At 43.2% G+C, this 27,799-nt stretch overlaps 1 protein-coding gene across 1 annotated transcript; it reads left to right on the top strand.

The window, feature by feature from the left end:
- Window positions 1–378: 378 nt before the first annotated feature.
- Window positions 379–19,655, top strand: RHBDD2 (rhomboid domain containing 2). The gene is made up of 4 exons (XM_082246559.1): window positions 379–585; window positions 12,467–12,868; window positions 18,587–18,737; window positions 19,344–19,655. Exons 1-4 carry the CDS (start codon window positions 381–383, stop codon window positions 19,642–19,644), a joined length of 1,059 nt encoding a protein of 352 aa, XP_082102685.1. The 5' UTR covers window positions 379–380; the 3' UTR covers window positions 19,645–19,655.
- Window positions 19,656–27,799: the final 8,144 nt, after the last annotated feature.

Raw genomic sequence — 27,799 nt, forward strand, 5'->3', positions numbered from 1 at the left:
TTGGCCCATCAGAATGCAGTTCACATGCACAGAAAGTCAGAAACAACAGCTGAGTGCACGTCACCAAACGTGATAGCGCTGGTTAATCTGACACAATAGGCTTGAGACAGCTCTGACTCTCTGAGCCAAGGAGTTAAATCAAAAGAAAACCTCCCCATTATTTGCAAAACTTCTGTGAGTCGGAGCTTCAGTTCACTTGCTTGTCAGCAGTTTCAGCAAGTGAACCGAAGAATCGATTCATTTCAATGAGTAACTCGAAATGACAAACTTCCCATCACTACTTCCCGTATTTCTGTGTACCATGTGACCAAACAGTCACATGGTCTGTGACATCACCAAGGTCCTCGTACTGGACAGGAACTAGCTGCTACCCTGCGATAATGGAAGATGAGAGACAGCCGAGCTCTTCGTGGAGGAAAGTTCTTGTGTCCTGTGTTCCGGAGCTGCACCTGAGCCCGGGCTCTACCCTCACCATTCTATTGTCTTTAGCGATCTCTGGGCCGGCACTGCTGACGAAGGCCAGGGGCCAGGAAAATGTGCACAGCAAACTGGACCTGGAGGCCGAGGTGCTGGACACCATGGCAGGTAATGGGATCAATGATTTGAAGTGTTGGCTCATCTCTGCTGAGACTTGTAACACTTCTTGTCACTTCCTATAACAGGAAAGTGTGCTCCTGCTAAGAAAACTTGACTTTTTAAAGTTTTGCACATGGTGCCAAAACTTTTTTTTTTTTTAACCACTTCAGCCCCGGAAGGTTTTTTCCCCCTTAACCACTTAAGCCCCGAAGATTTTACCCCCTTCCTGACCAGGGGGTATTTTGCGATTCGGCACTGCGTGAATTTAACGGACAATTGCACAGTAGTGCAACGCTGTACCCAAACAAATTTAACGTCCTTTTTTCCCCACAAACAGAGCTTTCTTTTGGTGGTATTTGATCACCTGTGCGATTTTTTTGATCATGCGCTATAAACAAAAAAAGATCGACAATTTTGCAAAAATAACTATTTTTCACATTTTTTTTTATATGAAATCCCCCCCAAAAAAATGTAAAAATCAAAATTTTTTTAACATTTTTAGGCCAATTTGTTTTCTGCTACATATGTTTGGTAAAAAAAAAAAATCGCAAAAAGCGTATTTTGATTGGTTTGCGCAAAAGTTATTGCGTTTACTAACTAAGGGAAAGATTTTTGTAATTTTTATTGTTGTTTTTTTTTTTTTTTAACGAGTAATGGCGGCGATCAGCTATCTTTTTTTTTTTTTTTTTTTTTTGCGGGACTGCAACATTGCGGCAGACAGATCGGACCCTTGACTGACATTTTTGACACTTTTGGGGTTACCAGTGACATTACTACAGTAATCAGTGCTATACATATGCACTGTTACTGTAAAAATGACACTGGCAGTGAAGGGGTTAACTTTATTTGAGAGGGAGGGGTTAAGTGTGTCCCTAGGGGCGTGATTCTAACTGTGATTGGATGTGGCTGTGTGTGTAACAGCACAGATCAACGGTCCTACATAGCAGGACCGAGTGATCTCTGCTGTTACACAGGGGAGAATGACAGGTGGCTGTGTTTACATTAGCCGCCTGCCTTTCTCCTTCTGTAACCGACGATCGCTCCCTAGACCCTCACAGGCTAGCGACGCAGACCTACGTCGCTTTGCCTGTGAGGGGCTGACTGCCGACGTAAATCGCCGTTAGGCAGTCGGCAAGTGGTTAATGACCAGGCCATTTTTTTGCAACTCGGCACTGTGTTACTATAACGGACAATTGCGTGGTCGTTGGGTGCTGTAACCCTAAAAAAGTTGATGTCCTTGCCCCCCCCCCCCCCCACAAATAGAGCTTTCTTTTGGTGGTATTTGATCACCTGTGCGCTTTTTATTTTTTGCGCTATAAACAAAAAAAGAGCGACAATTCTGAAAAAAAACTATATTTTCACTTTCTGCAATATAACATTCCCAAAAAAATGTAAAAATCAAAAGTTTTCATGATTTTAGGCCAATTTGTATTCTGCTCCATATTTTTGGTAAAAAAAAAATCCCAATAATCGTATTCTGATTGGTTTGTGCAAAAGTTATCGCTTCTACAAATTAGGGGAAAGATTTATGTCATTTTTATTATTATACAGGATTTATATAGCGCCGACAGTTTGCGCAGTGCTTTACAATATGAGGGAAAACAATACAGTTACAATACAATTCAATACAGGAGGATTTAGAGGGCCCTGCTCGTTAGCGCTTACAATCTAGAAGGGGGGTCAAGTGAAACATTTTAATTTTATTTTTTACTAGTAGTGGTGGCAATCTGAGATTTTTAGCAGTACTGCGACATTGCGGCGGACAGATCGGACCCCTAACTGACATTTTTGGGGGGGACCAGTGACATTACTACAGTCATCAGTGCTAAGCATATGCACGGCTACTATAATCATGACACTGGCAGGGAAGAGGTTAACTCAGTGGCGATGAAAGGTTTAGTGTATGCCTAGGGAGTGTTTTCTAACTGTGAGGGGGATGGGCTTGTGGAATCAACACCGAGACCTGTGATCCTAAATAGGAGGAACACAGGAGCTCTGTGCTTATTTCTGAGAGAACAATGGTAGACAGCAGACAGTCGTTCTCTCTTCACGGGGAGCAATCGCAGGTGCCCGGCAGTAATCGCGGCCCCATGAGTCAGCTACAGTTACGGCTGGATAAAACCACTGGCAAGTTTTTTTGCCATCTGTTTACAATTGGAGAAATTTCTCTTGATTTCCTTTCCCAGGGATCCAGCAGGAAGTTAAAGGGGGAAGTACAGCCAAAGCCTGTTTGTTTGTACTTCTCCTGTGACCCATTTTCAGCAGAAAGCGGGCTGAAGCCCGTTTTTAGCTGACATCACAAAGCCAATCCAGGCTGTGGAAAGTTTGTGACAATGAAGCCGGGATGTGCCCACATGTCTGGACTGGCACCCCAGTTCAGCCTCTCAGCGAGGTGCTGAGAGCCTAAGCCGGCCACTTTTGCCCCCCTTTTCAGTCCAGCACTCCAGTGAGCGAGGAGGGGCAGAGTGGAGAACTGAGCGATCAGCGGTGTTTGATCACTCAGTTCAATGCAACATCAGACCAATGCTGTATACACCAAGGTACTTGGGTAACTGCCCCTAGTACTCTGGAGCATGCTGGATGCACACAGGGCTGGCGCTACCACTAGGCAAATCAGGCAGTTGCTTAGGGCGCACTGCCACCTAGGCCACAGCCCCTGGAGGGGGGAAGCATCCAGTGAAAGTGACAAGCCGCCTGGAGAAAAGTGAGGGGCGCAGAAATTTGTTCCCGTCCCCCGGAAGACCTATCCGCCTGCTTCTCTCCCTCCCTCCTCCGTAGGCTGCTCCGTTCTCTGCTCTGTGTGTGTACAGTGCAGGTGATGGCTCGGGAAGTGTAGCTGCGTCCTATTCATTCCCCACACTGCTCCATCCACTCCACCTCCAGCATGTCTGCAGCCTGCTCCAAAATAAATTTATGATGCTTTTAGGGCTGCCACGACGCATCGACCATGAAAAATCGTCGACGTGCGTGAAAGGCGTCGACGTGTCCACACATGACGTCACACGCCCCCTGGCCGGCCGCAGCGCCGCTTGAAGCATTGCCGGCCGGGTGAAATCCCCCGCCCCGGGCTCCGTCCACACCGATGTTCAGACGATGCTGCGCCACAGCTTCTCCGTACTCCGCCACAGCTTCTGCCGCAACACCTTCGCCATCCTCCCCGATCACCCAGGTACTTAGAGATGTCACATGTGCGGCGCGACATCGGCTTTTACTGTACTGTGGCGGCTTGTAATGGTCTGTACTAGGTGAGAGGGCTTACTGAGGGGTCTGCACTGGGAGGGGGGGCTTACTAAGTGGTCTGTACTAGGTGGGAGGGCTTACTGAGGGGTCTGTACTGGGAGGGGGGGCTTACTAAGTGGTCTGTACTAGGTGGGAGGGCTTACTGAGGGGTCTGTACTGGGAGGGGGGGCTTACTAAGTGGTCTGTACTAGGTGGGAGGGGTCTGCACTGGGAGGGGGGCTTACTAAGTGGTCTGTACTAGGTGGGAGGGCTTACTGAGGGGTGTGCACTGGGAGGGGGGGCTTACTAAGTGGTCTGTACTAGGTGGGAGGGCTTACTGAGGGGTCTGTACTTGGAGGGGGGGCTTACTAAGTGGTCTGTACTAGGTGGGAGGGCTTACTGTGGGGTCTGTACTAGGTGGAAGGGCTTACTGAGGGGTCTGTACTTGGAGGGGGGCTTACTAAGTGGTCTGTAATAGGTGGGAGGGCTTACTGTGGGGTCTGTACTAGGTGGAAGGGCTTACTGAGGGGTCTGTACTTGGAGGGGGGCTTACTAAGTGGTCTGTACTAGGTGGGAGGGCTTACTGAGGGGTCTGTACTTGGAGGGGGGGCTTACTAAGTGGTCTGTACTAGGTGGGAGGGCTTACTGTGGGGTCTGTACTAGGTGGAAGGGCTTACTGAGGGGTCTGTACTTGGAGGGGGGCTTACTAAGTGGTCTGTAATAGGTGGGAGGGCTTACTGTGGGGTCTGTACTGGGAGGGGGGCTTACTGAGGGGTCTGTACTGAGAGGGGGGCTTACTGAGGGGTCTGTATTAATTACAGGATTAATTAGCTAATCAAAAAAACACTCAAGCAAAAAAAAATAAAAATAATTGTTAGATTAGTCGACTAATTGTAAAAATAATCGATAGATTAGTCGACAGACAAATTAATCGTTAGGCCCCATACACACCTGCAGATTATCTGCAGACTTTTGTCTGCAGACTTACCTTTTCTATGTAGTGCAAGGGCCTGCCGGATTGCATACAAATTGAAAGTGTTTAGGTTTGACCTCATATTATATGGTTTTGGTAAGTCTGCAGACAAAAGTCTGCAGATAATCTGCACGTGTGTATGGGGCTTTAGTTGCAGCCCTAGATCATGCTTTTCACCTTACTCCTGCGCTCAGAAGCAAGGCTCCCAGACCACTCCTGTCACGGGACTCATACTTGGCATCCCCAATGGCTAAACCTTGCTTCCCTCTATGACCAGGGTGGTAGACATAGCACTGCAAACTAAAACACAAAGAAAGGGCGCACCAGCCTAGCACATTATCCTCAGTAAGGCTTTTATTTATAACAAATTAAAAGGTGTCTACTCGCAAACGGGTGATGTAAACCAGCATATCAGATTCAAATAATGAAGTCCATGATTATAGAGTCCACAGTCTTAGTTTTGGATGTTGGCGAACGCGTTTCGAGGCATCGCCTCTTCCTCAGAGCCTAGGGACCATACCTGGACCATCCGTTTATATAACAGAAGTGATTCCCAATAGCCCAAAAGGGCTCCTCCCATTTGGGTGTGGCCACAGAGGAGTTGTTAACCCTAGTCACACTCACACTTCTTTGTCAAAACAGAAAAAAACCTTGATAAATCAGTATTATACACAGTTTCTTATACTGCTGATCACAACCATAAGACATAAATATGAGACAAAGTACAAACATGCTTTCTCACTAGCTGTACAGAGTCAGATTGTGTGTGTGTGTGTGTGTGTGTGTATATATATATATATATAAACCTTTTGTATTAAAATTAATTTCTGTTAAAAACAAAAAGTGTAGGAAGGGGGGAAATAAAAAAAAATGTAGCATGACCTATCCGTATTCATCCAGGGAAATGCTGTCACAATGTTGAAAGAAAGGGGTGCGCTGATTGAGTGAAAGGCTGCAACCAGATGATGTGAAATGTGAATGTTTAAAAGTGATGGTGCGCTTTTCAAGTGATTAGGAAATGATATATAGCACAATATATAAATCAATACACAGGTGTGATCCAATTAAGTGTCACAGTACTTATCAATAATGAATAAACAATGAATCAACAGTGTCTTCAAAACATTGAAAAGTGAAAATAAACAAATAAACACAAGAACTAAAGTCCTGTTTATGAAGTGTTCCAAAAAATGAAAAAATGGTGGTAAAGTCCAAATAATAAATCTAGTGATGATTGAGATGTTCCCTCCACCTAGTGAAATGCCTCCTTACCTGGTGGAAAGAAGGTAAGTGCCTGATAGTGATAATTTCTATAAAAGTGAAGCCAAAATCTTATTTCCACCTCCACACGTGCACGATCCCACTGGTGGTAAAACAATCCAAGCCTCTTACCAGATATAAGAGACAATCAAGCCTCTGAAATATCAGATGACACTATGGATATGAGGATGCTTCCTTAACACTGCGAATGGATGGATGGCTCCCACTTTCTTCCCTCTGTACGAACCACATAAGTCTCCTACTCCCTTAGGGTAAAGTGTGTACTCCCCACGATGTTCCAATGTACATGGAAGTTAAATGAGACTAATAGTGCATTACCGCAATAAACAATTTATTAGGTGTACAGACTTGCACTTACATTGAGTTGATCAATTACGAGCAGAAAGTATAAAAATGACAGGCTGAGGATCTCTATTTGCATCGGGTCCGGCTGCAGCACGGACCTCCGATGACGTAATGACGGCACGCCTCCCTCCTGATGCGTTTCCTCCAATAGGGCTTCGACTTGAGATGGCTCCCATTCATTATTGATAAGTACTGTGACACTTAATTGGATCACACCTGTGTATTGATTTATATATTGTGCTATATATCATTTCCTAATCACTTGAAAAGCGCACCATATCTTTTAAAAATGCTGTCACAAGCAATGAGAAGCATGGAAGTTGTGGCACATACGATTAATAGCAGCATCTTCAAAAAAATGCACTTGGATTGTATGTGCCTAAGATTTAAGCATGGTCACCACCATATGTCTTATGGTTGTGATCAGCAGTATAAGAAACTGTGTATAATACTGATGTTTCAAGGTTTTTTTCTGTGTGAGTGTGACTAGGGTTAACAACTCCTTTGTGGCCACACCCAAATGGGAGGAGCCCTTTTGTGCTATTAGGAATCACTTCTGTTATATAAACGGATGGTCCAGGTATGGTCCCTAGGCTCTGAGGAAGAGGTGATGCCTCGAAACGCGTTCGCCAACATCCAAAACTAAGACTGTGGACTCTATAATCATGGACTTCGTTATTTGAATCTGATATGCTGGTTTACATCACCCGTTTGTGAGTAGACACCTTTTTAATTTGTTATAAATAAAAGCCTTACTGAGGATAATGCGCTAGGCTGGTGCGGCCTTTCTTTGTGTTTTTATTTGCAATGCCTGCAGTCTGCACTGTGCTTTTCCACCACCCCCCCCCCCCCCACACACACACACACACACACACACACACACACACACACACACACACACACACACACACACACACACACACACTCACACTGGTTGACACGAAGATCTGCGAATCGCTGGGGGGTGTCAATGTAAAGTTAATGACACCCCCAAATTGGTTCAAAGATCGCAGTGCAAACTGTGAAATGGTGCAGGAATCTGAACCACAATCTGGATGCTATAGCCTCCCCTTCAATACCTTTATTTATTACTAGAGATCTCCTATTGTCTGTCTCCCTGGTATTTCAGGGAGAGTAAAGGAGAGGAGATAACCGGAGGAGAGAGTAAGGTAAGGAAGAAAGTGCACTCTATAAAATTGAACCTGTCTGGTCACTAATGCTTCACAAGGGATCAGACAAGTATTTATTTATTTAATTTTTTATTTATTATGATTTTTATTGAAATTTTGCATCGATACTAACACAAACACAATCTTTGTTTCTCTCTGTTCCTAAATAAATCTACCACATTCCGCATATACATTTATAGTTTCCCATAAGGGGGAATATTCTTAAAACATCTCCTCCTCCATAAACCCAGCCAATTAGGGAATAGAAAAAAAAAAAAAAAAAGAAGGAAGGGAAAATTTATTTTTCTCTTTTCTCTCTCTCTCCCATTATCTCCGCCTGTACCCCCCCCCCCAAGTAACTAATTTACTAAATTGTTACTTCCAACAACTCCCTCATATTCAAGGATGCACAGAAAGATTTCCATTGGGACCATACTGCAAGAAATTTCTCACTGTTGTCATTGCAGTCAATTATTCCATTCTCCGTAAATATTGAATTTCCTCTACCTACTCTACTATTCCTGGGGTGTCAGGAGACCTCCAAAATCTTGATATTACAGCCCTTGCGGCAAACAAAAGCGTAGGAGTCCCTCCTTGATCTCCCTAGCAGAGCCTGGAAGGATCAACAGCAATGCTACCTGAGGCGTGCACGCAGCTTCTCTATTCGTTATTAAATTATATATGTTGAATATAGTTGTCCAAAAGGGTACAATTCATGGGAATGTCCACCGCATATGAAGCAATATGCCAGAGTGTTTGACATCTCTAGAAGATATTGACTTTTGAGAAAATATTCTGTGCAGCATAACCGAATATCGATACCACCTTGATATTAGTTAAAAGTTTTTTATTTCTTGTACTTTACTAACTAAGGACATTTTTTGTGTCCACATCAATTCTTTTCTAGTGTCTTCCTGTGAGATTGTACACCCCAATTCCCTTTCCCTCTCAGCAATATAGTATGGTACGCTTGAGGCAGCAGTAGAGCATAAATGGTTGAGATTGGGTGAGAAGGAGCCTGCGACCCCCAAGCATAGTTTCTCAAAAGGTGTAAGAGGTCTGTGTATTACAAAGGAGGAGTTTGGGACTTTGTGTGAGGTGTGTGCCCACCCGTAATTGCATTACATATAGACATTAGATAGATATATATATATATATGTGTGTGTGTGTATAAAACCAGGTATTTATTTAAATCTGCTTATTAAATGGTAACAATAATATATCCTGATAGGAACAATTCATGGTTTTGATACGTGGATGATATAATAGAGCCATGGCATACTAAAAATGCTGTAAAAATAGGTTTACTATACAATTATAATGATAAATATATAAGATAGGCCAAAGTTGATTTATATACAAAAATCTGAATTTCATAATAAAAACCATAAAAAATTGCATCCATAGTGCTCAATAGGTCTGTAATAATTTCTTAGAAAAAATCCTAAATTGGAAATACTCCAGGCAATTTCCTTGTACTTGTTCTAAACCTTCCAGTATTTCTCTTAGGGACTTTAAATTGCTCTCGCAGAGAACATTAAATATTGGTGAGACAAGTATTTAATCCAGGGTCCCCAGAAGTTACCAATGTGGCTCATTTGTCGAGTAAGATTGCTGAGAGGCGCTCGTTTTGCCATGATCCACGGCCGCTTGGTTTTCACCAAGTCGAAGTAGATCTTGGGTGTCCTCCAGGACCTATTGCAATCCTTGCTACTGTAAAGATAAATGCTATGAGTTTCCTTGCATGTCTCGGTGTCTCGTCAGCTGGATGTCCCAGTAATGCTTGCTGTGGTGATTTAAAGAGGTTGTAAACCAGAAAAAATGTTTTTTTTCTTTTTGCAACCTGAAAGAGAAACACATAATGAGCTAGTATGCACCGCATACTAGCTCATTATGAAATACTTACCTTACTTACCTCAGAACGAGCCCCCGCCGTGCCGCCCGCTTACCTGTATGACGCCCGTCTTCCGGAGTTCGCGGCATCTGGCCATCTGATTGGCCGGAAGCCACGGTGACGTCCAATGTTCCCTCTAATTTTTTACTGGGCTGAGCAAATAAAAAAATTTCTGAGCGCAGTGCTCCCCAACCTTTTTATCGCCGCGGACCGGTCAACGTTTGATCATTTTTCTGTGGCCCCCAATCAATGCAGAGTGCCCACAGCATTGCCCCCAATCAATGCAGAGTGCCCACAGCATTGCCCCCAATCAATGCAGAGTGCCATAGCATTGCCCCCAATCAATGCAGAGTACTACAGCATTGCCCCCAATCAATGCAGAGTACTACAGCATTGCCCCCAATCAATGTAGAGATGCCAGCGTGCCCCTTTTCAATGTAGAGGTGCCAGTGTGCCCCCTTTCAATGTAGAGATGCCAGTGTGCCACCTTTCAATGTAGAGATGCCAGTGTGCCACCTTTCAATGTAGAGATGCCAGTGTGCCCCCTTTCAATGTAGAGATGCCAGTGTGCCCCCTTTCAATGTAGAGATGCCAGCGTGCCACCTTTCAATGTAGAGATGCCAGTGTGCCCCCTTTCAATGTAGAGATGCCAGCGTGCCACCTTTCAATGTAGAGATGCCAGCGTGCCCCCTTTCAATGTAGAGATGCCAGTGTGCCCCCTTTCAATGTAGAGATGCCAGTGTGCCCCCTTTCAATGTAGAGATGCCAGTGTGCCACCTTTCAATGTAGAGATGCCAGTGTGCCCCCTTTCAATGTAGAGATGCCAGTGTGCCCCCTTTCAATGTAGAGACTCTTCAGTCCCGAGTCTAGTAATGGTTCTGCCATTTTTTCAGTTTTTAATTAATGCAGAGTGCCCACAGCATTGTCCCCAAATCAATGTAGAGATGCCAGTGTTCCCCCCCCCCCGTGCACTTACCTCATGGTCACGGGCGGCAGCTTCTCTTCAGTTCATTCCCCGGCTTCCTGCCTCTCCTCAGTCCTCCTGACTCCCCGAGTCCCGGCGCCTCTTCCTCGGCCAATGGCATGAAGTTGGCCTTTCGGCCAATCAGGAAGCGGGAGGACCCGCTCCCTGATTGGCCAGGAGGAGGATCCGTGTGACAATAGCGAATTTTCATTCGCTATTGTCACACAATGGGCGTGCTCTCGCGGCGCACGCTCTGCTACACGGCCGCCACGTCTGCGGCTGCGCGGTTTGAATAGGTGCTTGCGCGGGACCTTCATTCACACTGCGCGCCCGCGCATGCGCGCAGGCTAAAGGGAACACTGGTGACGTCACTCCCGCGCACGCGCTCGGGAGCCGACGGTCACGGCACGGGTCTCTGAAGAAAAGGCACCAGCGGCCGTTCCTTCAGAGCGCATGCACCAGTGACATCACTGGCTGCATGTAAGGTAAATATCTCCTAAACTGTACATGTTTAGGAGATATTTACAGTACCTATAGGTAAGCCTTATCATAGGCTTACCTATAGGTACAACTTGCAGAGGAGGGTTTACTTCCTCTTTAATTAGGTTAACCTGAGTTAGCACTTTAGGACAAGACCACCATGTGTGCAGTACTTTGCCTTCCATGCCACAACCTTGAAAACAAGAAGAGGTAGCCCCTGGGACATACACAGCAACTCTCACCAGTATCATGTGCCATCTCATCAATACTTTATAGGTAGCTTTGATCAATGAGGTATTTCTGTACGATTTCGGAGAGCACTGTGTCTTTCTAAACCACTCGTCTACTTCAAATGTCTCTCCCATTTCGCCATTTCTCCATATAAAACAATTTTTCTGACTTGGAAGTCAGTATGTTTTAAATATTGGAGATGTGGCCAGTGTGTTTATCAAATCTACACAAATACTCCATCAAGGAGGAGGTGGTGAGATCGGACGTATGCTGTAGGGTCTTCAGGAAATGTACGATCTGGACTAATGAAAGTTTTTCTGGATTTGGAAGTCTGTGTTTTTCTGATAGGGTTTGTTTCGATAGGATACCTCTATGGTCACAGAAGTCAGCAATATGTATCCGACCCTTGTTTGTCCACCAGTCAAAAGTTTGGGGATTGAGACCTGGGGTGAAATCCGGATTGCAAACCAAGGAAGCCATGGGGACTAAAAGCCGTGAGGCTTTGTTAATCTATCCCATAGATTCAAAGAGAAGTATAGTGTGGGACACATCATAGTCGGCCTGTCTTTGGATCTCAGCTACAATAAGTGAATAATCGGTTTCGTGGGGATGCAAGGAAGATTAAATTTTCATCCAAAGAAGTTGCGGTGACAAAGCATGATAGCGAATAGCATTTGTCTTTTTATTATGTTGTTTTTTTTTGTATATTAGGTTTTTTTTAAGTTTTAATAGATAAAAACATATATATAAGCTTGGGGAGAATATTCATTTGTAATGCATTTATTCTGCCCAACCATGGAGGTCCATGCCTCAGGAAGTCCAACTGATCCTTCACCTTTTTTAACATTGATATATAATTGGCCTTATACAAAGTCATTAGAGATGTAGTTAATTTAATTCCAAGGTATCCCAGTTCCCCTCTACACCACACAAAGGGGAATTTGGGCTGTATTGCCTGTTGTTCTCTATTTGGTATTGTAATATTCAAAATCTCAGATTTAGCTATGTTGACTTTAAAATTTACTAGTTTCCCATATCTCCCTAGTTCCTCCAGCACTATCGGGAGTGTTAGCCTAGGGTTGGAGACAAAGGATAATACATTGTCTGCATATGCAGCCACCTTGTACTCCTTACTCCCCACTCTCACCCCTCTAATGTCTGAATAGGGGTTCTAGACCTAAGACAAACAGCATTGGGGAGAGTGGGCACCCCTGCCTGTCCCATTATGTAGTTCGAAAGGGTAGGACAAACTGCCATTTACTCTGAGTCATGCTTGTCTTTTTAATATGTTATGTTATATGTTGTCTATTTGACCTCCATTTTTGTGTTTTCAGGTTACAGACTGATCACATATGTTTATTTCAATGAGGATCTACCTACCATGTTTTGCAGTATCCTGCTCATTTGGTATTTTGGTGGAGGATTTGAGGAGAACGTTGGTACAGTGAAGTTCTTTTTCCTTACACCCCTGTTTGCTGTGTCTTCTGGAGCTCTGTATCTGGCTGTCCTTGCCACAGGCTTCACCCCTCAAGCAGATATAAGCGTTCAAGGATTTACAGCAGTGGCCTTTTCCATGATCTGCGTCTTCACCATGCGCACTAGTCTACGACGCCTTATACTCTTTGGATTTTTGGTGCCAATCAAAATCATGCCAGTGTTGTTCCTGATCCTTGCCCTCTTCTTCCCCCATGCCCCGGTCCTCAGCAACGTGTGCAGCATTCTGATTGGTGCTATGTGTATCCTTTCATATATAATATAAATTTCTCTATTGTTCATTGACATACGCAGTGTCTGTTCTTCATAACAGTAGGGTTATACTGCCCCCTACAGGAGTAGAACACTAGGCAGAAAAAAAAAAGTTCTGGCTACGCCTATGGGCAGTCCCAGGGGGTATATCCCTTCTTTTTGCTATAGGATGTCAGTTTTATTCTACCTAGTCAGAAGTAAGAACCTAGTTCCTTGCTGGGATCTATGGTTATGGCAAAAGTTTTTTTCTAGTTAGTTTTTTTTTCTCCGGATTTTTTCTTGTGAGATCTACAAGCAACTAAGCCCGATCTGGGTGATGGGCTGAATATATAGATCCAGTGGTCACCCCAGCCGGCCAGCGGGTGCGGGCAGACCCCAGCTCCGTGCTAGGTCGGCCGCGACCTAGTCCCACCGGACGGAGACTGGCCCTGCAACGTCTCTGCAGTATAACCCTACTGTTATGAAGAACAAAGACTGCGTCCGTCAAAGAACTTTAGAGAAAAGGATTTTACGGTAAGACAAAAATCCAATTTTCTTTCATAGGTACTCAATAGGGTACTTTTTGCTTGTCACCTATTTCTTTGGTTGTCTATTATTTAGTTCCACCAAAATGCTAACCTGATAACTGATTTGGGTTACTTTGAAAATTTCAGACTGACAAAAACCGGAGATTAAATTATACTGGGGCACTGCTTAGATGCACAGATGTCTGCATTTCATCTAGGCCTAGCTGTAGGCCACTGAGTCACACCAATGCCAAAAGTGGATGAAAGCACAGAAACTCTTACCTTATTAACTACTTCAAGACAGCAATATATATATATATTTGTTCAGTTTTGTCATGGCTATGGCTGTATTGTTTTTCAGCCGATGATTCTATTTCTGCTTCAAACGGAGATCTATACTCAGGCACAAAAGTAAAAAAGAAAAATGTATAAAAAAAAAAAAAAAACGGACAAACTCGATGGACTACTCTGCCTTTTTTCTTAGGTAACGTTTTATATTTTTCTAAAAGCAATCCAAGTGGCTGGTCCCCTCCCCCCCCTTCCCACTGCTGTCCGTTGTATCTTACCGTTCTCACCGGCAAGTCGGGGAAAAAATGGTGTGGCTGGCCAAAGAGGTGAAGAGATACCAGAGATCATCTCTCTTCACCTCTATGATCTAGGAGGTGGAAAGCGACGTCATGACGTCACTTCCAGTGTAGGGCAGATGTAAACGTTTTTTTGTTTCAGAAAGCATTTTTTACAATCTGATGCTTTCAAGGGTAGAGGAGAGATCTGGGGTCTTATAGATGTCTTCATAAAGAGGACCTGTCATGCTTTGATATCACAAGGGATATTTGTATTTCTTGTGATGGCAATAAAAGTGATCGAAAAAAAATAAAGGGACAGTATATAAAATAATTTATTAAAAATCCATAATAACAAAAAAATGTTTAAAGGGTGCTTGCATGTCAAGGCAAATGCATACGTAGGTTGCGCACGCATAACTAAACAATGTTCGTACCACGCACGTGAGGTATCGTCATGAACCGTGAATGTTCTAGCGAGAGCCATAATTCTAGCTCTAGACCTCCTTTGTAACTCTAATCTTAACTGGTAGCCTGTAAAAAAAAAAATAAACATTTTTAAGCTTTGCCTATAGTCGTTTTACGCCACTCTATGAGTGTGACATGTTGGGTATCTATTTACTCAGTGTAACCTCATCTTTTATATTTTACATTTCACATATATATATATATATATATATATATATATATATATATATATATATATATATATATGTGTGTGTTTTTTGCTTAGCATTGCCCCGTGGGGGGGGGGGGGGGGGTTCACGTATCCCTCCTTACTCCCGATTGCTTGTTACTCAATAAACGGTCCAGAGTTTTTTGGGGTTTTCATATTTATTGTGGAACTTGGATGGGAGAAGGGAATAGTGGCATACTCCAGCTGAACTATTCACAGTAGATAAGGACAACTCTCACTCACTTGGCCTCACCACTACTTTGACCATACTGCCAATTGTATGGAAGAATGTAAGTCTTCTTGCTCTCTCTTCAGCAGCAGACTTAATGCAAGTACTTTATCTTCAGGACACTCTCTAACATCCCCTTGACTGACACCCATCCACCTGAAGGGATGGACCTCACATGACAGGCCCCATGACACAGATCTGTACTCAACTGTAGGCAGAATTGGATCCTTTCCAATGTCTCCCTTCCAGTCAGCTCTGCAGGACATCTGGGTTCAGCTCCTGTCGGGCTTTCAGGTTGACTACCCAAGGCCGCATGGCAACTTCTACAGAGGGGGGGGGCAGCCATCCCCTCCCTCCAGGACCCCCACTCTCCCGCCGAAGACCCCAAGCACATGTGCCTCTGGCATTTATACAGTCGCCCATCACGTACTGGGGCACTTTCCTCTGCCAATCACCAGGGCTGTAACTATGCTTGGGCCCTCACTTGTCAGGTTTCCTCCCACTGTCCAATATGCCTCCCTATTGAACCAATGTGAAACTTTCAGACAATCTGAGCTGCACCTGAGCACCATAAACAGACCCTACCAATGGATCCTGCTCCTTGGTTGGCAGAGAGCACTATAAATTTACCTGGCAATCTTCCTGGTAAGCAGAAAGACCCAAAAACTACTCTCTTCTAGCACCTACCTAGGAGGGTGCTACATCTGCATTAACATTTGAATAAAGTGTATTTTTTCCAGGAAAAAATTGCGTTTGAAACACCACTGAGCAAATGCCATGCGACATAAAGTGCAACGACCACCCTTTTATTTTCTAGGGTCTCTGCTTAAAAAAATATTTAATGTTTGGTGGGTTTTAAGTAATTTTCTAGCAAAAAATACTGACATACCTTCCTATCTATTTACTAATGGTAGCAGTGTAAGGAATAAAAATAGTCAGTGTTGAGAGAGTGAAGTTCTGCTTCAATTGCCAGCTCCACCACAAACGCTCCCCATAGAAGTGGTACTTCAAAAGGAGGTCAGATGCAGTTTAGAAATATCTGTGAAAGAATTCAGGAGAGTCTCCAGTGCAAGCTGAATGCATGTGTAATCATGCTTTATTTGCCTGTCTACACAATCCTTAAACCTTTTTGGTGCATTTTTTTGCATAGATGTTTAAAAAATAATTTTAAGCCTGAAGATAACATAAAAACCCCAAACCTTATATAATTTTTGAAAGCCGACACCCTAGAGAATAAAATAGTGGTAGTATCAATTTTTTATGTCACAAGATAATCCCGCAAAGGTCTAGGAAATGCAAAATTTTAGTAAAAAAGCAAACTAAAGGGAATTTTAGGGCAAACAAACGCAATTAATTACCCACATTTTTGGTAAAATATAAAAGACGAGGTTGCACCGAGTAAATGGATACCCAACATGTCAAACCTTAAATTTGTACTTCAGTACCCTATCTTTCCTTTAGGTGCCGCTTCAAAACCTCCTTATAGGTCATCCCTGCATGTCCCCTCTGGGGTCTCCACTAAATGTATTTCAATGCAGATCGCTATGCTAGCCGGGGGCACTAAGAGCCTGACCTGGAAGTGACGTACATCGCTATCTGGGTCACAGCAAGAGGGGGGGGGGGGAGCTGGTGTGTGTCTGCTGAATTGCTTCCCTTCCGCCCGCCGGCACCGGCCATGTCGGTCCCGAGATACATGGCAGGGGCACCCATGTGGGGGGGGGGGGGCGGGCAATTGGTACTAGGGGGGTGGGAAGCGACCACCCTAATGCTTCTGCCTGACAGGCAGGAATCTGCCTATTAGTTGTACACGCAATATCGGTGGCTGCAGAAACCCCCCCCCCCCGCTTTCAGGTCCGTATGAGGGAGGGGCCAGGAGAGCAGAAGAGGGACCCGAGAAGAGGAGGATCTGGGCTGCTCTGTGCAAAACCATTGCACAGAGAAGTTAAATATAACATGTTTGTTATTTAAAAAAAATTAAATAAAATGAGACTTTACAATCACTTTAGAGTGCATCTCTAGGCAAAACATTTTTACATTTTGAGTAGAGAGAGAGGGTTCAGATTTGTAATTTATTTGTTTTCTGTGTCTGTTTGGGTGATTCACTCCTCTATTTATACTTGTGATCACTGTCACTGAGAGAATGTGACCAGGAAATCAAAAAACTTTGACTTTTCCCTAGAACACGAGGCAAGGGGAAAATCTTCCAATAGGGAAAATTGTTCCAGAGATGACTGTCTAAAAGGGGAGTTACCCTCTCTTTTGGCGATTTCGATTTCCTCTAACTTCTGTTGCATGTGAGCCAGGAAGTGAAGATAAATTTCCCCAATGGTATACAGACAGTTGGAAAAAAACTGGCACACTTTAGAGCATTATATAAAATTCAAGAACCCAATCTAATATACAGTAAAACCTTGGATTGCGAGTATAATTTGTTTCGGAAACATGCATGTAATCCAAAGCACTCTTATATCAAAGCAAATTTTCCCTTAAGAAATAATGGAAACTCAGAGGATTCGTTCCACAACCATTTATTCATAAGTCCTTCAGTTACTAGTTCATAAAAAAATATTATAACAATGTGATAGGTTGTGTAACCATAAAATGTCCATCCACAAATTGCAGCCTCCACAAGGGGGTTAGAGGCTACAGTGTATAAAAGAGAAGAGAGGCGCCTCTAAGTGTAGCAATATGGTTACGTTTTAATGAAGGTGTAACATTTAGCAACTCGCATGGTTGATGATTGAAAGAGGCACATCTAAGTATGCAGGCATCCGGGGGGAAAGCTGTCCAAATAGACTGTCCTCCACACCGCCGACTCTCACCACTGTCAGTCCTCAATCGTGACTGGGAAGACTACCCTGCAGTAGAGCGATCTGAAAGCGAGGCTTCAAGCGCTTGTGAAGCGCAGCGTGGAACGGATGATGCCGGTGGCTGTGTGGAGGATGGTCTATGTGGAAAGCTTTACCCCGGATGCCTGCATACTTAGATGTGCCTGTTTTATCATCAACCATGTGAGTTGTTAAATGTTGTACCTTCATTAAATGTAACCATATTGCTACACTTAGAGGCGCCTCTCTTCTCTTTTATACTCAGTTGTGACATGATGCTACTTGTATATCAAGACATCGCTTGTTTATTAAAGCGGAGTTCCGGCCCCAAAATCGACTTTGGGCCATCCGTTTGCTATAGGTCACCTGAAACAGAAATGGATAATTACGATTTTTTTTTTTTTTTTTTTTTAACTTACCTTGTAATTGCAGAAAAATATACTCCCCTTGTTTCCCCTTCCTCCCTCGGCGGCCGCGGCCCGCGCCGTCACTTCCGCTTTGCAATGATTCCTGGGAGCTGAACCGTCATCACTCCCAGGAATCAATGCGCCTGCACCGGCCCTGACGTCAGTTCCGGTTTAGGCGCGTCATACCTTGATAAACAGCTTAGGAGTTGTTATACCTAAATGCACTCTGAAAAGTGATCCACTGCAGATTGCTCTTCAGACGGCAATATTTGTGTTACCAAAGCTGTAACTGGTATTTTTCTGTACTTGCCAAAAATGTATTTAGTCTGAAAAAAAAGTGAAGTAGCCACCACATCTAAGAACTAGTAAGCTGCAATATATTTGTTTTTTGTTTTTGGATTTAGATGTACTGTAAGCTGTTAGAATGTGTTTGTTTTTTTTAAATGACAGGGGAAGCAAGAGATGGTTACACTGCTGGACTTCCTTAACTTAAACACAGATGGTCTGGGTGGTTGCTTTTTTTTGGATCCCTCCGAATCATTACTGTCTCGAATAGACCAGAAGTTACCATTTAGGTTGCTGAAAAACATTCCGCTTTGGAGATACGTTCCTGCAACTTTGGCTGAGCGAAGTGCTTCTCAGAACAAAAAGTAAGTGAGCTTTGTTCTACTACTTTGCTGCTGGTTAAGACATACAGCAGATAATTCTTTAATACTAATGGGTGGTATTGAATTAAAGGATACCTTCACCTTTGTAAAAATAAATAAATGCACCTCTTTTTGCAGTTAAAAAAAAAAAAAAAAGTAGTCTCTAAAAAGTGTTTTAGACCGTAAAGCTCGCCAGCATTTACCTAAAACCAAGAGCTTCTTAATATTTTGTGGATCAGATGAGATCTAGGGGAGAAGACTTGGGAAGTTTGAAAGGGAGAATTCAGAGTTTACCCATAACCAAAATCTAGTTTTTGGTGGACTATTTAACCTTTCTTTTACGCATACCTGTGCCCTGGAAGCCCATTTAGGGAAGGAGCTGTCACTGTTCTGATTTTGGAGCTTAACATTTTTCAGATGCTTTTGGGGCTCTCGGGAAGGTAAGCTAGGTATGTGCAGGTCCATGTCTTTGCCTTATTAAAGTCCTGTGGGTTTTTTTTTTTTTTTTTTATATATAACAAACATGTTCTACTTATCTACCTTATTAGAAACTAGCAGAATTGAGAACTACACATTTTGTTGAAATGCGTTTCATACTTTTTCTTTTAGGTTAAACCCACCACCTGGGTCTTATCCCACTCAGCAATATTACACTCCACCAGAAGGCCTCCAAGAAATATACTCTCCATACCACCATGCTAGGGTGCCAGGAACATGGCCGCCTATTGGAGCTTCAGGCTACCCACCCACAACTGCTTCTGGAGTTTACCATCATCAAAATCATGATTGTTCAGGACACTCACACAGTCAACCAGATAATGCAGTTTCAGTTGAATTTGGATCAACGACCCAGGAGGTTGCAGAAATTTCTACTTCTCAGACTGAATTACTCCAAGTAGAGACTAGGTGACAATATGGCGTTTAAATGATGGCTGATGGCTAAAAAACTGATAGCCATCATTTTTATCATCTGTACTTTATAACTTTGCCTTAAAATGATGGTGTGCTTTTTTTGCATCCATATTTAATTGAGGTGCCTGATGATGGATGGAGTGGGCTATATTCATTTCATAAAGCTGGCTATGACCTGATGTCATCTGTATGCAACTTCTTGCTTGGGCTCCCTTTTCGTCAGCACCTTAAGTTCCCGAGGCGGGGAATTTCACAGAGGCTTGAAGCAGAAACATCTTTTTACATTAGCCAACATGATTGCAATCAGCTTACATTGTACTTCCTTATCCTCATAACATGATGCCATATTAGAGGCTTTTTTTTGCCTTTAATTATTAAACTGAACTATTTTTTTTTTCTTTAAAAGAGAATTTATAGAAAAACATTAAATGTTTCATTGATGTCGTTTTTGTTAGAGTGCTTTTCATTTCCCTTTTGGTCAAAAAAATGCAGGATACATTTTTCCCTTCTATTAATATAATTTAAAAAAAAAAAAAAAATATATATATTACACACAAACACCATGAAATTTATTTGTCTGTTGATCATGAACATTTAGTGTTTTTTGGCACCCCAGAGGGTTTGGAACTACATTTCCCATGATGCTCATGCACTGTGCAATGTAGTAGAGCATCGTGTGAAATAAATATAGTTCCAAAACATCTGGGGTGCCAAGGTTTGCCATCACTGTCCTAGGGTCTAATCTAGTTCTATGCGAGACAGCAACATAAAAATAATTTACCATCTGCCAGTTTGTTGCAGTCTCACTTCAAATGGCAAATTCCGTGCAATGACCGAAGAAGACCATCATAAAAACAGGGTTGAAGGAACCCACTAAAGGGAGTCCTAAAATGGACTGGGCTGCAGCTTTTTTGCAAATTCTAAAATGTTTATATTATATATATATATATATATATATATATATATATATATATATATATATATATATATATATATATATATATATATATATATATATATATATATATATATGCGCGCACACACACACACACACACACAGTATTTCACAAAAGTGAGTACACCCCTCACATTTTTGTAAATATTTTATTATATCTTTTTATGTGACAACACTGAAGAAATGACACTTTGCTACAATGTAAAGTAGTGAGTGTACAGCTTGTAGAACAGTGTAAATTTTCTGTCCCCTCAAAATAACTCAACACACAGTCATTTAATGTCTAAACCGCTGGCAACAAAAGTGAGTACACCCCTAAGTGGAAATGTCCAAATTGGGCCCAAAGTGTCAATATTTTGTGTGGCCACCATTATTTTCCACCACTGCCTTAACCGTCTTGGGCATGGAGTTCACCAGAGCTTCACAGGTTGCCACTGGAGTTCTCTTCCACTCCTCCATGATGACATCACAGAGCTGGTGGATGTTAGGATCATACAGGCGTACGTTTAGTATACAATCATTAATCATGATTATTTTTTCCATGTAAGATTTTTGGTATCCAGAAAGCTGTTAACCAGGAACTTTCCAATGATTGCTCTTTTTAATAACTGTACAGTGAAAGTGGACCTATCCTTAAAATGCACTTCAAACCAACCAGTACAGTACATTTACATTATTAATCTGAATAACAGAACAACAGTTGCCTGTTACTGGTAAACTAAAATGCTGCTCCTTCCTTCCCAGTTTAGGGAGCCTGGGTCACGATTGATTGTGATTATTAATCAAAGACTGAAAAGAAGCTGCTTGTTTGTTTCATGTCAGACTTTGGTAGTGAATTGAGTAGGCAAGGCAAAATCAGGAAACAGAGCCTTAATATGTAATAAACAAATTTGTATATAGAGTAGATCTAAGATTTATAAAGGTTAGCTATGTGTTTTTTCACTATGTACGTAAAATAGCTGTTGTAAAATAAAAAAAAAGAAAATATAGCTTCCATCAAGTATGAAGTGTGTACACTCAGTGCTGTTCTGACTTGTAGATTTCCAGATACTTTCTGGTTGGGTCATAGCTTGCCTGTCTCATTCCGCTTCTTGTACATTGCTATTGCCAGGAGCCAGGCCATCCTGCTGATATGCCATTAGGAATGTATAGAAAGCAGTAGGGAATAGCAAGCTTCCAGGAAGTATTGAAGCATCCAAAATTGTAGCAGCAGAAATGTGTACACTGCTCGCAGCACTGCAAGCACTTTTTTGCTTCTCATCCATCATGCTGGGCTATCAGTTCTAACAGGCCAGCACATGCACATTTGAGGAAACCTGCCAAAGGCAATTCTTTTTCATTTTTTTGCTAAAACGTGTCACTAAATCCAAATCATAAAAAACGATCAATAAATGCTGCATTACATGCTGTTCATTCTCACTCAGTCACTATGAGATTTGTTTTCTGTATTCTGCAAAAACCTATTGCTGCTCCCTATCTTCACTTTCTGTTTATGTCCCCCAATTTAGTTAGGGATTTTGCAGAGCAATGGTGGCAGCTCTGCACATGCGCAGTTTTCAATGAGTTTCTATGCTGAGCAATTCCTCCCTATCACATATGAGCAGCCCATGTGATTAGAGAGTTACACACGTGGGCGTATACACAGTGGTAAATGACAGTCTACTCCCTCCTCCTCCATGCCCACTAACCAGTTAAACACAATGGGGGCGGGATATTTACATGTAGATTAATGGAGGCTTTACTTCCCTCTTTTTCCAAGACACAGGCTGAAGGGGCGTGACACAGCATGTGACTGGCAAAAATCCACCCACACCATGTTATCTCCTCAAAATAATAAAGATTTAATTTCAAATATATATTTGTATGCCAATTTAAAAACATTTTATTGTTACATAGTTACTTAGTTACATAGTAGTTGAGGTTGAATAAAGACAATAGTCCATCCAGTTCAACCTGTGTAGGTGTGTTTGGCCATAATCATCATCATGTGACATTGATTAAAATAATTACAGTGCCATCATCCACATACAGAAATAGAAGGGAAAATGTAAATTAAACAGTGTGTGTTTAGTATCACTTTGAAAAACAAAAAAGCAGCACAGTGAAGTCCTCAAAGGTTAAAGCGACCTAACCCTATACACGGGTGGGGGAGCAAACTCCACTAATCTAAAACAAAACCAAAACACTCAACTCAAAAATGGCTACTGCTCAACCCCTATAGTATCACTTTAAGGGCTAGTTCACACCACAAAAACATTCTCCAGATCCGCTCTGGATGGGTTTATGCATGGGCGTTTTTAATGTGTTTCCAGGTGCATTCCAGGTGCCTTTTTTCTTATTTTCGTGACATGATATTATTATTGATAGGTTTAACCTTTGCCCCATTTGGGTATATATCCCTGCGGGAGACCCATCACGGTGGATTTGCCTTTTTCAGTTTGGACCGTGGACCCTCAGGAGTAGACTCACACATCTTGTCCAGTAGTTTATGCTCCATACCTCAGGTATGGAAAAAAATTTTCTGCATTTCTTGAGTATTTGGCTGCATTGAGATTTATTTCAAACAAATATTGTTTTTTTTTTTGTTTTTTTTTTTTCCCTTTTTTTTACAAATTTGTATTTGTGTGCATATGTTTGTACTTACCGTATTTTGTATCTGTTTACCAGTCAGATTAATATCTACGTTTTCTTTGAAGAAGCCGTTAAGGCGAAACCAGTCGGAAATGAAAGCGCGGTATTATACACTGAATATAGAGTTTTTTTAAGTTAAGTCTTTTTATACTTTTGTAACACCGTAAATAAATGTATACATGTTTAATATACATTAGCATCTCTTTTGGCTTTTTTATTGCCTTTTCTTTTGTTCATTGTTTTTGAGCACCCTTAAAGTCCCACAACCCCCTACCTTACCTTCTACTTATACATGGGGATGTTGGTGCTCTTGTTATATGTGATTGGTCCCATCCATGAAAACCTTTGAATTTTCTTATTTGTCCTCTTCTATAGCCAAATTGTTGAATATCGCTTCTCGGCCTTTTGGCTAAGATCAACTTTAGTATTAGTTATTATCAGTGATCCAGTGGGGGTGCTTTGCTATCACCTGACCTGACCTTGGTTGGGTGGTGGCTTTGCAAACCTGCTGGAGTGATGGGGGCCTGGAAGGTTAGTACTGGCAGGAATTGAATCCAGAGAGCCCATATTTCTTTGGGGGCCGGGAGTAAATTCTCTCAGAGAAAGCCGGAAGGGTCCATTACCTCCTGATTCTAATGGTCTACCTTATCTGGCCATGGGTTGGGAAGTTGCAGTCCCTGCAGGCCCTTCACCACTGCAGGACACCAAAAAGAGCCTGAAAGGACACTTCGAGGAAGAATCCAGGCACATTGTCTTCCGTGCCAAGGTGGAAAATCTTGAGAGAGGTGAGAAGTCTAACTCTTTCTTTTTCAGGAAAATCCACTCAGGACACACACCCTTGTCGGAGCTGCGGGAAGAGACCGGAACACTCCATAAGGGGAAAGAGGCTGTGATGCAAGTGGTCAATGACTACTACACCAACCTCTACTCCCCTAAAGAAACAGACACGGCTGCCGCCGACAGGTTCTTGTCACTAACCAAATTGATCCTGCTCGTCGCCCATCAGCACCCCCTTGGCGTTGGAGGAACTGCACCCTGCCGTCAGATCCTTTAGGCGAGGCCGGGCCCCGGGCTGCGATGGTCTCCCAGCAGCGCTCTATGTAGTGCTATGGGACCTCATTGGCCCGGACCTGCTCGAGCTGTACGAGAAGATGGTGGTGGAGGCCACAATGCCTCCTTCGCTGAGGGAGGGGATGATCACAATTTTGTATAAGCAGAAGGGGGAGAGAGGAGATCTAAAAAACTGGCGCCCCATCTCTCTCTTGAACACTGACTACAAAATCCTCGCCAACAGGCTGAAGACTGTCATCGGACAGATCATCCACCCGGATCAGACTTGTGGCATTCCTGGTCGCAGGATTGCAGACAGCCTTGCGCTTGTCCGGGACACGGTCCAGTACATTCAGGGCCGCCGCGTGCACGCGGCCCTGGTCAGTCTTGACCAGGAAAAGGCCTTTGACTGTGTCTCCCATGAGTTTATGTGCAGGGCTCTGCGCAGGTTTGGTCTTGGGGAAATGTTTTGTTCTTATGTCAAACTTATGTACAATGACATTTGTAGTACGGTGTTGGTGAATGGCTGGAAAACTGACCCTTTGCCTGTTCTCTCTGGGGTCAGACAAGGGTTCCCTCTCTCACCTCTGCTTTTTGTTTGCTGTAGAGAGCTCTTGCTGTATGCATCAGACGGAACCCGGAGATCAGAGGGATCACCGCACCGAGACAGGACAGAAGGGTTGTCAAGTGCTCACTCTACATGGACGACGTAACGGTGTTCTGTGCTGATCAGCTCTCCATCGACTCGCTTGTCCAGACCTCTGAGGACTTCGGCAAAGCTTCAGGGGCAAAGGTCAACTGCGGGAAGTCAGAGGTCATGCTCTTCGGAAAATGGTTCCTGCCTTCTTCTGCATCCATCCCTTTCAGCATCAAGGCGGACTTCATCAAAATTCTTGGAGTCTGGTTTGGAGCTGAGGGCGCAGCCCTGAAGTCTTGGGAGGAGAGACTGTCCAAGATGAGATAGAAATTTGGACTATGGAGCCTCAGAGAACTCACCATCGAAGGGCAAACACTGCGAGATTCTCCCTGTGTTGCAGTACCTCGCCCAGGCCTGCCCCCCCGGGTCAACACCTGCAAGGCCATCACCAGGGCGGTGTTTCACTTCACCTGGGGCTCCAAAATGGACAGAGTGAAGCGGTCAGTCATGTTCAAGGAACCCCTCAAGGGCGGTAAGGGCATACCCGACATCGCAATGTTACTGAGGGTGTTCTTTGCCTGCAACTGCATCCGCAGGACTTTGGTCGACAGAACTTTGGACTCTGGTGGTAACTCCATGTTCCGTTTTTTCCTCCTGCCTTTTTGGAGGTCCCTTGGATGGGACAAATGGGACAGTTCCACCCCCTACAACTGGGATACCCCTTGGTACTACTTGGACACATTCAAGTTCATCAAGGAGCAGGGGCTACATGGAGTTAAGCCCGACTTGTGGAAGCCAAAAACTATCTACAAGTTGATCAGAGCCATTGACATTGCGGAAACTGTTCAAGGCCTACCTTCAGCCACTTGCAAAATGGTCTGGAGGAATGTTTCTTCAAAGGGACTCACTAACAGGCATAAAGATCTAGCATGGATGGAAATCCAAGGGGGGTTGCCACTGAGGACATTTATGCATGCCAGAAACTTGTGCAGATACAGGCACTGCCCTTTTTGCATCATCCATGAGGAAACTGCTTTGCATGTTTTCTGGGAGTGCTCCTTTGCACAGAGCCTGTTGAGAGCCTTGGAACCTGAACTCAAATACTTTGTACCACAAACTGCCATCATACACTTCGGTGTGCTGATTGGAATATTTTGTGGAACTTTTTCCCAAGAGGACATTGACAACGCCTGGCGGGTGTTGTGTTGCTTTAAGGACGCTTTATGGTGCGCCAAAAAGTGCCTTATTCACCAGCGGGAGAGGATGTCCATTGAGGACTGTCGCAGACTGGTCCACAGTCTGCTCAGAGACTATAACTTGATAGATCTCATGGAGGAAGAGGAGCTCTGAAGATTTCCCCTTCCCCCACTCTCCCTTGTGTGTCTTTGCCCATTCAATAAAGCTTTGGGCTTTTGATCTCATTCCCCTCCCCTACCCCCTCTCTCCCACCCCCCCACCCCCCCCATCACACATGTTGCTTATTGAAATGCACTCTTGATTGAACAATGCATGCCAAGTTTTAACGTATAGTATTCGTCTTTCAGTTATATGATTTCGGGGTAATGCGTCGTCATGCATGATGTGATGGTTCGGGGTATCCTTACTCACAACACATTAGGCATCATACCGCAGAATGTATTTATTTGTATGATTGGAAATGTATTGTCATGTAGTGTTATTATGTGCTGGGTTGGGAAGCCAGAGAGTCTACGGTGTCTGTGCCCTCTGGAAGTGGTCGCCCCAGGGGTGCTCTTAGTAACACTTGGGTTAAGCACACCCCTAAGTGCACTTTTTGTGTGTGTTTTTTACATGCACCTTTTTTGTTCACTTATGTTGAGGTTTTTGCACCACCGCAGATTGAAAATATTAGTGAAAAAAAAGTTGTTTAATTTTCTCCTGAACAAAGGGTAACTGGGTTGAAGCTGATCTAGGATGAGGTTAGGAGCCAACAAGGCACAGGCAGTGAGAGTATATTATTGGGATTAGATGGAGGTTGCTGGGCATACAGTGAAACACATAGGCAATGAAAGTAGCCTTGGCAGCATGGGTATCTGTGCAGCAAAGGCAAAAATCCGGGACGAAGTCCGAAATGACGAAACTCGTCGGGGTGTGGCTATACGGCATCCACTGTGTCTGATCGTGAGAAGGGAGAGGAGCCTCTGGAGTCTGCTCTGTACAGCGTATGCTGCAGATCGTGCTTCCAGGCTATCGGACCCTCACCTTTATCGTTTTGAGCAATGCTTTGACTATTATATGAACAAGTGAGTGTGATAGTTTATGTTTTGAATACATTTTGATTTTAAAACGGTATCACGCTATGGAGGTGTTTTTTGCTTTTGTCTTCCACACCCTGTGATTGAGAGGAGCTGTTTGCAGCAGTAGCAGATATCTGGAGGAAGTTTAAAGTGTTCATGCTGTATCTGCCTATTCCATGAGAGTAGTTAGGCATGGTCCTCTGGTGAGTTTTCACTTTGGATATTCCTCCCGGCACTTGTGGTAGTGGCAATTAATGGTGGTTCCTATAACTTGCACCAGCGACCCTTCATCAATGCACTTTAAATTGCTCTGTCACTTTATATCAAATTACTTATAAGGACTCGGATTAATGTTTTATACATTTATTTATTTATTGATGCTACCTATGCACTTTATCTGACCTAATTGGTATACTTGTGGTTCATTATACATGAAAGGAGGTTATTACCATCCCTGCGCTACTGAAATTCTAGTTCAAGAACCAGTTCTTTTTTGATTCATTTTATTTTGTTTATTTGCTTTCTGAAGTAGCAGCAATTGTTTTACCATACCATCATATTCAGGTTTTACCTGCAGTCCCTAAGCGCAGAGGATCACATTAATATTTATTAACTGAATTGTTTT

Source organism: Pelophylax lessonae, assembly GCF_965119305.1.
Source record: "Pelophylax lessonae genome assembly, chromosome: 2".
Lineage (NCBI taxonomy): Eukaryota > Metazoa > Chordata > Amphibia > Anura > Ranidae > Pelophylax > Pelophylax lessonae.